We start from the raw sequence: 10,968 nt of genomic DNA, 5'->3' as shown, positions 1-10,968 counted from the left end.
AAAAATCGAGGTCATCCCCCCCCCCCCCCCGCCCCAACTACAAATTTGGATACAGGCAAATCCCCTGAAAATAGGGATGCTTTGTTTCTCCAGTTATGGATGACATTCAGCGTGAAATATGCATTTCTCTACATCTGTCTAGGGGAGGAAAGTAGCTGAACCGTAAAAGTGAGGTGTGCAGCTGCTACTCTTATTTATATTATCAATAATAATATCTTTTCCAGTTTGAGGTTCCCTTTTAGGTAGCTAAAAGCTCATTTGGCTAAGTTGTATATACAAAGTTTTCTGACTTTTTTTTTTTTTAACAGGCTGCAGTGCTCTCTCTTTCTGAAAAAGACTTTGATGCAACCATTGCTAGGGGGATCACCTTTATTAAATTTTACGCTCCATGGTAAGAAGTTTGCACCTGTTGTTGGTCAGGATTATTGCTGGTCTAAGCCGTCAGTGCATTAGTTACTGAAGGTCTCTGAGTTGTGTGTATTACTGTATTGGTGGATCTAAAACATGAATTAACTGAAGAATGTGTGTGTTGGCAAGAATTACAGCAAAAAAGCTCAATCTGTTTTAGCTTTCTTGGGATGTCTCTCTCTGGAAAGGCTGAGAGAACAGCTTTACTGTGTCAGCCTCCAGGTAAGGCCAGGGAACAAGGATAGTGAAGCTTTCTTTGCAGGTTTAGTGTACTCCTATCCCTTGATTAGGGTAAGGAAGGTGAGGGGAGTGTATCAGCAGTGTTAAAAAAGGAGAGCATGCTGGCCTTTGGACCCTGTCCTGCCACAACCAGGCTCTCTTGGAAAGTCCCATTTGAGCACCTGGGAATTGGTACAGACTATAGAGCTATGGATAATTGGCTGTTACTCTTGAAATAACTGCAAATTTGCAAAAGTGACATTTTTGAGATGTTCTTAAGACTGTATGTCATGTAATATGTTCTTCTAGTAGCCCAAGGTAGAAATGTCCAGTGCAGATGGTGTAGGTGTAGACACCCAATGGAAAGCATTGGCGGGGAGGGAAGTAATGTCCTGTCTGGCGTCTGCCACTACTGGCACATCCAGCATAGCCTGAGACCTGAGCCGGATTAAGACCTCAGTATTACAAACTCGTATAACAAATATTTCCCCCCTTTTCTTGCTGTTCCCTTTCTAAGACAAAAAGAAAGTTTTAAGTTTCTCTCTCTGGTTTATAGACTTCATCTTATTTGTGCCTGGATTGAATTGAATGAAACTTGCATGCCACCTTTCGTATCCATTGCCCAGTCTCTTTTAGCCAATAGAAGGAAGCCTAGCATAGGGGGAGAGATTAAGATCAAGCTGTATTTCACTGTATGAAAGATAACACATCTCCGATTTCATCACTAGCCATCCCATTAATGCAGTATATAAAACATAAAAAGATCTTTTGTTTGGGGTGGTAAAAGGTCACCATTACCAACACAAGCAAATGCAACCCATACTTAAATGTGGTCAGGAGTATCAAAATATTGCAGCTTAACTTTGACAGTAGGCATGAAAGTTTTTCTTATTGTAGGCAAGAAGTACCAGGGAAAGTTTCGTTTTATGTAATCTCAATGATGCAGTCTTTTCCAGTGTTGTCACCCTTCTTACCACAGTGTGGTTTGCCGCTTGAGAGCCACTTCTATGCTCTGTTACATCTGAAAGATCTGGTTTTGGATGTGGGCAAGTATCTGCCACCACTGTGTTAAGAAATACCCTCTCCATACAGCCCCTCCTTCACATTTACTGCTCTTTCTTCACTCTCTTTATCCTCTCTGTGCGCTGTGAGGGACTGAGACTGAGACTCAACCTACTCTGCTACTACACCACCAGCAGAACTGGCTGGTAAATTCATTTACACCTGTGCACAAAGCAGCTTCTAGTCTGATTTCTGAACCCAGGGCTTGTTGGCATATGTAGGAGTTTATCTGAGAAACTTTTTCTGGAAAAGTTTGAGATAAAGAAATGCTACCCTTTTAATTAACTTTTCTTAAGAATACTTCACTTTAACCATCTCCTTATCTTGTGAGATTCTAATGGGATGGTGCTACATTTCACAGATACGATCAGTGTTGGGTGGCAGGCTGAGAAATGGTGGTTCAGGATGCAGAGAGTCAAGTTCTTTAAACCAGTGTGTGCTCCCTGGCTGCAACATTCAGAAAGCCACCATTTAGGAAAATACTTCCTGTATTTATGTAGCTGGTATCCTAGTTTTAGCTCTGAAAGTCAGGCTTATGTATACAGTTGTAGTGCTCTGCCTATAAATGACCTTTTTCTCTTCCAAGTGGGTTAACTTATGTAGGGCTCAGCAAACACTATTATGTTGCTTGCTAGTTCTGTCTTTCAGTTAGTTTTGGATAAATATTCATGTTAACTTGCATGGTAAGCATAAAATCATCCTGTTCTAGTAGTTTTTGTGCGTGGTCAGAAATGCTTTTATACTGTCACTGTGTATTAACAAGGTGGTTTAAATACACACTGGCTTGCATTAAGAAAACTTTTGCTGGGACATCTTTCATTATTTTTGTAAATGCCCTGATCCAGCCTTGAGGCAATTATGGGGCTGTTTTAATAACCCAATTAAGGTGCAGCTGGGTTAGAATAGAATGAGCAATGCAGCTTTAAAGTCGAAAGTGCTTTGGGAGTTCTTCTTGAAGGCAGTAAGAAGTTCACGTTATGAACTCAGCTAAGCCAAGTTCAAAATATAAACAAAATTAATACTTTACTATAGTTCCTGACATTTTACAGTATCATTTTCTCTCTTGACACTAGTGTTTCATTGTGTGTACTCTGTGGACTGCATTCTCACGTTACTGTAGAGACATAAGGGAATAAAATAGAAATAGGCTTTTTGGTGTTACTGATGATATAACTGGAATGATTCTCTATTTAATACAAAGCAGAATAGGGCCTGATATTCTTTTTTTTCCATCTGCGAAGTGAAGCTTATTGACTATCAAACAATTCCATTGCGGATCTACCTGAAAGTACAGTGGCAGTGGTTAAACTTCAAAGTACCTTCAGTGAAAAAGTGCATTAAACCACTGGAGTGTTTCATAAAACCAGAATATGCGTTGACAAATGCCTCTATTAAAATTGAATTTCCAGCATTAGGTAATGCTACATTAGTCAAGGAGGCCATTAGGAACTGGAAGAAATTTAATAGGGAAATTAAAATCTCTTTTAAATAATTGAACTCAGACTACATAGCTTTAGCATAACTGGCATACGCTACCTGAAAACTTCCATTTGTACTACAGACATTCTATGCCTTACTTAGAAACAAACATGTTTTAAGTGACTTTTTTTTTTTTCCCTATTTAAATATTCTCTGTGCTCATCTTTATTTGGCTTCATATTCCTCTGTAGGGTAAAATGTTAATGCACCAACATCCAGAATACCATTCCAGATGAGACTAATGAAGGCTAGAAACTACTTCAGTGCGTAACTTACATAAAATCACTCATTTTCTTTGCTCATTTACAGACATAATAGTGCAAGGGCCAAATCATTAGGGGATAGGAAAGGCAGCTAATTAAACTTACAGCTATTGCAGCAAGACAGTAGAGATAAACTGGAAGGTGTATCTGCTAAACAAATCTCTCTCTTTTGTTTCTAGGTGTGGTCACTGTAAGAACTTGGCTCCAACTTGGGAGAACCTTGCCAAAGAGCAATTTCCAGGTTTGACTGATGTCAAAATAGCAGAAGTAGACTGCACTGTGGAACGTAACGTCTGCAACAGATTTTCTGTAAGTGTGAGAGGTCTGAAATGAACAGGATAGTATTGTGTACCAAATGTTGGAGGCTCCAACGTGCAGCCAAGCCAACTGCTGCATTGCGAGTGCCCGGTGACAAAGCAGCTCCATTAGCCAAAGAAAAGGTAGCTCAGAACAGCACCTGGTGACACTGTTTCTTTCCTGGACTTTTTGTTCAGACTCGGTCATTCTCATTATTGGCTAAAGCTGAAGAAGTCCCTAATTTAGGAAGCCTCCCTCTGTGAAAGTACCAAAGCAGTCTTGTGGTAGCTGATGCAAAGTTCTGTTCCTAGAAAAAAAAAAGTCTTTTGGTGCTGGTAAGCAGACAACCAAAGACTGAGCTGGAGCTGCCATTCCAAGAGCCTAGAGGAACATGTATTATCCCATTCACTTACAAATGTTGAGAAATTGCAGGTTGGCATTGGAAGTTCTAGTGTGGTGTTTGGGTTTGGGTTTTTCTTTTTAAATTAAAATGGCTTATTATTTTAGAGGGGTTTGGTGGCTTTTTCAGAGTCAGGTAAATAAAAGTGAAGAATACCAGTGAGTTTGGACATTAGTAACAAGTTTGTGGTGGCTTTTTTTTTTTGTGTGTGTGTCTTTTGAAGGTACGTGGTTATCCTACACTTCTGCTTTTCCGAGGTGGAAAGAAAGTCAGTGAACACAATGGAACAAGAGACCTTGAATCCCTGCATAGCTTTGTCTTGCGTCAGGCAAGGGATGAATTGTAATAAAAGTCTGGATGCTCCGTCCCTGGCTGTCTTTGTACAGTAGCTGAGGGATTTCAATCATTGCTAACTTTTCAAATAGTGTATTTGGGGTGGGAATTGGGGCATTTTTTTCTGTTTGTTTTTAGGAAATTGAGTGTACTAAACATTGGTATCTTCCCTCTGTGTGTGTGTTAAAGACATGCTACCCTGTGTGTGAAGGAAAACTAACAAGTAGTTACTGTGGAAATTGAGAATATTTTCAGCATTGGTAGTATTACTGCATTTCTGCGTTCCCGCAATGAAGTGTAAATGGTTTCCTTTGAGACTAAAATACATTAAGAAAACCAGCTTAAGGGCAGTAGTAGAATATTTTTGTCTTCAGGTTAGATTTTGTTAAAAAGTAATCCTTACAAACTGCTCACCATTGCTAGAAAGGTAAAAGCTACAGCTGTGTTGAGTCGCTTTTGCCTCTACAACTGTACTTAAACCCTATTTGTCTTAATATGGCTGCTGGTTAAGAAATGGAAAGTCACGGGAGGTTGAAAACACACACACCTTTGGAAGATACCACCGCGAGCTGGTTGTTTCCTGTTAATCCTCTCAGCACGGGAGGTCTAGCCATAATGGAAGAGATGGTACTGTAACATGTGCCTGAACATTACTGATGCCATAGTGTCTGTGTGTCAGGTGGATTTTTGTGGGCTGCGTCCGTCCAGCTCCAGAGGAGTAACTATGCTCTACTTATATAGAGCCAAAGTGAATAGGCGCTATTATAACTGCTCCGTTAATATTAAATGATCAGTTAGACTTCAGAGCTGATGACATATGCTTCCTACCCATGCCTGAATACAGACTTTATGCTGACCTGCTCCTTATTCGGAGTACTTGGAGAACAACAAGAAGTACAATGTTTAATTTTGTTTTCCATTCAGCTGTTCTACAGTAGTGTAAAATAGTTCCCCACTCTTCTTGAGCCTTAACCTTTTTCCAAGCTGTAAGCATTGATAAGTCTGAATGCTAGGACCATGCACTCTGTGGTGCCTTGGATTATAATATGGACCTGTTCTTTGGTGCGTAAGATGTTCCGTGTTAGACATAATTGAAAGCCAAAGAATTTACACTGCAGAAACTGTCATGATACAAACCCAACAGCAAACCAAGGACTGAATTCTGCTGTCTCGTGTGCACATAAACTCATGGAATGAGGATGGCTACAGGCTAATTTGACTAATCTGTCAAGATGCTGATTTTTTTTCCATCATCTGGAGGAGACTTTTTTTTTTTAAAAAAAAACAACCAAAAAAAGGCAAAACAGAAATGAACTTTTAAATCAGTGAATTTGTCCTGGTACTTCACTTCACTGTCTGTCCAGAACTTTTGATTCTGTTCAATCTAAAAATGTAAGGGTGAAAAAGCCACAGTGAAAGCTGTACTGGCAGATGTATTAGATCAATGTATATACTTCTGCCTTAAAGGAAGCCTTTATTATTACGTTTTTAACAACTTTCTAGTGAAGCAAAATCTCATGAGTTTCTTGTATAAAATCAAAGTGGTACAATTGTTTACACTGAGATTTTTCTAAATAAAAACTTTTTTAAAAAGCAGTCTTTCTATAAATGATACAGCACAATGAATATACAGTGACAAGTGCAATAAATTATAGCTTGTATTTACAAGAAGCCTTTTAAATGCAAGAATCAGAGGTAAGTGCATTTAATACAAGTTTAATATTGATCAAAACAATTTGCTATTAGCTTCTGCTAGACAAACTGTGGCTACGCTGTGATTGTATCCTGTATACCAGTTTGTTAGTTGCGTGAATTGAAGGGGGAAGGTTGGCCAAAGACTTGCATATGTTGTTGACGTTTTGTCTTCCTGTAAATAAATTGTCCAGCTAGAAAGTGAATGGCCCCTAAACTTTTACGTCTGAATTACAGCTGTGGAAGCATCCTAACTTCCTTCCTGGGCCAGTGGTAGTAGGTGAGGCAGCTCCGCATGGGGAGTGGAAGGAAGTTGCATAAGAACAAGTGTATAAAGTTATATTGCTCAGTCAAATAGTGAACTGGAAAGACCAGCCAGGGTCGGAGTTCATGCTAGTGTTTCTAACACAGGGTGCAGCCAAGCCATCTTATACTTGCAGGATCAGACTTAAACTGTGCTTGGAAAAGAAGAGAACTGAAACATTTGCTTTGGCACAATTTAAGATGCTTACTGTCATGACAGATTTCAGAGGAGACTAACAGTCTAGGTGTAGTAACTGGTCCTTCTAGACAAAAGGCAATTCCTAACCTTAGGAATTTTTTATTATCTCGTACAAGATGTACGCTCTAAGTCTTAAGTACTAACACCACTTTCTTTACTATAGCTTCCCTGTCTCTCCTCTTGTCTTTCCCTCCCACCTTCCCCCCCCCCCCCCAAAACAAAACAAAACAACCCCAAAACATCTCCCTTGTTTTGGGTGTTGGGTGCCCATCTGGTAAAACTGCAGCACACATCCAAGCAACTTCTAAAGGCCAAGCTGCTCTGTGAGATTAAGACCATCTCAAGCAAATAAAGTGTGTGTGGGCACATTGCTGCTTTGCGCGGCCGGGCTCTGCAGAGCTGAGCAACGACCATGGCATAGGGTCAGTCTGTAAGAAGTCCATCAGTTTGCTTGCACCCCAGCATGTGGTTCCCACACCCCTTCCTCCAACAAGGCACATACATGGTGTTCTTAAAAGGTGGTTCATCAACTTTTTTTTTTTTTTTTCCTCCAAGGTTAGGTAGTTCATGAAAGCATGGAAGGTAGTATGGAAGTTCATAGTAGAATCACAGAGTCTGTGTGAAGACCGTTTGTCAGTGACATCCACAAGCTCTTACTACCATATTCCTGTATTTCTTCAAGATTACGTTAGAATTGTCATCGAAATAAAGAACAGATATGGCATTTAGTTTGGTAGGTGCACAGCATGGTTTGGGAACATAATCAGGATTCATAAGATGAACCTGTTGCCAAAAAGAAAACAGAACTGAGACAATTGTAACTTGTTTACAAATTCACCTATTGCTTTGGCATCGAGCTTTCTGGAGACTTACCAGCGTTTGTACAATGGCATGATTGGTTGCATTCATATGGGCGTTGAGTGGGAACGAGCACTCCCCATCACAGTAGTTGGCTGCATAGCCCTTTGGAGCGATTATCCAGTCCTTTTTAGGAAACAAACAACGTGATTCAAATTAAAAAAGTTGCCAACTTATACATACAACTGCATGCAATTAAGAGCAGCTGAAAATTTTCCACTAACTTTTTTCTTGAGGGTGAAAATGTGTTTTCACTGAAACTCTTAGAGTTTGGGTTTTGGTTGTTGGTTTTTTGTTGTTTTTTTTTTTGAAAGCCATGACTTTTCCATGGATACACTGATTTCAGTGTCCAAAGAATGGTGCACATCTATGCACAGCTTAACTGCCATGAACTACAAGTTTCAGTCCTAAAACTCTTGCTGGGTTGCCTTGTGGGGATTGTAGTTTGGATGCCTTTATGTTCCAGTGTTTCCTGCAGGTTAGGCCCACTGGCTGAACTACGTTTCCTAGGTTGAATGACAGCTTCAGCTCATGTCCTCTCCTGGAGAAAATCATGTATATGTGTGCACACATGCACACTTCAACCAGGATGCTCCAGAAAGGGAATATAAAACTGGACTGGTGCCTCACAGACACTCTAGTTTATACACTCTTACGTGCTAGCATGCCAAGGCCACTGGGGGAAATTTTAGCTGCATAACGGCTCCACCACCTCTGCCAGACTGCTAAAGGAGGGACAGGATAGCCAGCCTGAGCTGCATCTGCAAGCAGGTGACCCTCGGTGCCAAGCTGAGTGCCATACTATGGAAGAAGGTGACTCTTCACCAAAGGGCTAATAAAAAAAAATGACAGCTTCTTTGCTGCTGACACAAAAGAGCCAAAAGTAAATTAAAAGCATTGCCAATTAGCAGGAGACATTTTGCCTCCCTTGGTATCAGGCTGTGCATGTCACCCTGCAGGAGGACATTACGGTATGCTTCACATGCATATAATTCTTAGATTATGTCCCCTTTACCTGAGCAGCCAGAGAGTGTTGGTGCAGCTTTGCTAGCCAAGTTTGCTGTTTGATTGCAAACATGAGGACACCTGGGCATAGCAAAACAACCCCTTCATTTTACCGTAATTTGCTCTCGGTAAACCGAGCTGCTTTTCATAAGACAGTCACTCTCCTGCTACAGAAGCCAGCACAGACTGTGTAATTAAATTTGTGGTTTAATGCTGTATAAGAATAAGGGGAACATTCTGCTAAAAAAAAAAAAAAAAAATTGATGTGTGTTCTGAAGGAGACAGCAGTGCCCAACAACTGCAGGGGGCTGCTACCCTGCCTCCATCATCTCCCTACAAGGTCTGGATTCCAGCTCCTGCAAGGAAAGAGCCCTGCTGGTCTGTGGCCTTCCTTTGGCAGCATCTTGCCTTTCTGCTCAAGGCTGCAACTAGAAAGGTGAAGGCAGTGCCTTTGAGACTGTGAACCTCACAACTGGAATACACTTCCTGCCTGGAAGCAGGGCAAGCGAGCTAAGGAGGAGGTGGAAAGACTGTGTACAAGTGAAAAAAAGAAAAGCCACTAACAAGTAATGGGGAATGGAGTCAGCATGCAGCCACCGTTGCGGTTAGTGGGCTGGAGTTGACATAAGCTATAAAAAAATGCTGCTGTCCCATTAGCTGGGAGAGGACTTTCATGTGTAGAGTATTACAGAAGCAGCGGGGCCAGCCCTGGCATCCTGAATCATAACCTGGTAAAAACATTAGCTGATAGAAATGGGACCTCCCTCACAAAAGTGCGGAATGAAAGAATTAAAAAAAAAAAAAAAAAAGAGAAGATGAGGGCATTCTTTGAAACATGGTGTTGACACTATGGCCTGGTCCTAAGTAACTAAACAACTCTCTGGCCTCATGGTGTTGCAACTAAACCCAGTCTTCAACTACTGCAGCCAGTGCTAATTGTGGGGCAGGGATGGAGGATTTCAGCACGGTAGCCAAGATTACAGTTAGGCTCATCACTAGAAAAACAACTTAATTTGGTTAAAATTGCTGCTTAGCATCATATTTTTTTCCTTATCATTAGAGGTACACAGATATGAGCCCTTTGCCTGTACCGTGACTTCCATGAGTGACAGAATGACTGTATACTTGAATCTCATGAAGTATCAAGCTTCCGCTGGCTCTTACCAAATGTCGAAACTATCAATATTTATTTGCCCTTCCTTATGACTGGTTTTAGTGAGGAGGCACAAGGGACATTTTAAAGCATAATGGCAGCCTTGGGTGGAATTACCCTGACATTGTTTAGATAACATTTCATAACAAAATGTCTCATTTACCCAGAGAGAAACATCACACACCTGCCATCCCAAGTCTTGGAAGCTAACGTAAAGCTCATGCTTTCTGCACGCTGTTTTTAAGTCACTGCTGTTGTAATCTGTTAAAAGAAAAAGGACAAACCAAGAATTTAGAAAGTAAAACAGGCAGAGCATCGCTGGAGGGCAGGGCTGGCCAGATGTGTGCATGCTGTGGGCTCAGCAGCGAGAAACGGCGCACTGCCTCAGCAACCAAAAGGATAAGGGTGTTGAGGGACATCCAATGCAGGGCTGAAGCTTTTAAGATGCCTATGGGAATGGATGCACCCAAGTAACAGTGACTTGGTTATAATTCCTTCAGCTGCCTTTAATAACTTGACAAACAGTGCTTGTAAAACACCTCCAGTAAAACGATGTCTTAAAAATAAATCGACTCCTTCAGCCTGGCACAGGCTACATCGCTGCCGGGTGCTCAAATTCACCCTGGTTCCTCGGCCCTGGTTTGCGATGTGTGTCACCCTAGATCGTAAGCTCAAAACACACACACTTACTGAGAGAATTACAACCCCAGGAAGGTTAATCATCACCTTGTGTCTCTGTACTGATTAGCAGAAGTCCTTAAACAGCTAAGAAGTCCCACAGGCAGTGAAGCTATGTCCCCATCCCTCTCTGTCCATTACCCCTAGCCTGCCCCAGACAGCACACATGGCTCCATGCACGACCTCTGCTCTTGGACCTTTACAAGCCATGCTCTGAAAAACAAGTTTCTCCTTCCCATAACCTGCTTATCTGCAGATGCCACAGGATTTGACACACTCTCAACATTAACTTGCTCTTTAGTGCCAATACTGCACGGAAGAGCCAGGGCGCAGGCTGCAAAGCCCCAAGCAGAGACCTTCCCTCTTGCCATGGCACAATGTATGAAGACCATGCAGGAGGTGCTCCCGATGGCCCTACAAAATGCAGCTTTTGACAGAGAGTGGAATTTCCCATTTATATTTGGAAAGAGAGGCGGCTCTGCACGTGAACACCTGGAACCGCAGCGAGCGGAGGAGCTGAGCCGTGACAGAGGGGCCTTTCACCCCCAGGTGGCTGCACAAATCCAACCTTGACGGGTGGTGGCTGATTTTGTCATGCCTCGGGTGGCTGCTGGACCTC

The 10,968-nt window shown here is 41.7% G+C and overlaps 2 protein-coding genes across 2 annotated transcripts in view; one reads left to right on the top strand and one right to left on the bottom strand.

Annotated features, from left to right (window-relative positions):
* The window catches only part of TXNDC5 (thioredoxin domain containing 5 (endoplasmic reticulum)), a 20,185-nt gene extending 14,944 nt beyond the window's left edge, over positions 1–5,241 (top strand). Inside the window, exons 7-9 of the mRNA XM_009701858.1 lie at positions 309–391; positions 3,611–3,740; positions 4,352–5,241. Of these exons, the coding sequence (XP_009700160.1) occupies positions 309–391; positions 3,611–3,740; positions 4,352–4,474 (336 nt within the window). The 3' untranslated portion in view covers positions 4,475–5,241. The remainder of the gene's footprint in view (positions 1–308; positions 392–3,610; positions 3,741–4,351) is intronic.
* Positions 5,242–7,288: 2,047 nt separating this feature from the next.
* On the bottom strand, positions 7,289–9,932 carry LOC104162997 (bone morphogenetic protein 6-like; the record flags this gene model as incomplete). The annotated part of the gene is made up of 3 exons (XM_009701859.1): positions 7,289–7,438; positions 7,529–7,639; positions 9,856–9,932. Coding segments are annotated over 3 exons (338 nt in total), but the record flags the coding sequence as incomplete, so codon positions are not given.
* Between the last annotated feature and the right edge of the window lie 1,036 nt (positions 9,933–10,968).

This window comes from Cariama cristata, unplaced genomic scaffold (assembly GCF_000690535.1).
Source record: "Cariama cristata isolate BGI_N322 unplaced genomic scaffold, ASM69053v1 scaffold39786, whole genome shotgun sequence".
NCBI lineage: Eukaryota > Metazoa > Chordata > Aves > Cariamiformes > Cariamidae > Cariama > Cariama cristata.
Note: the sequence above shows the minus strand (reverse complement) of the source record. Positions and strands in the feature narration are given on the sequence as shown.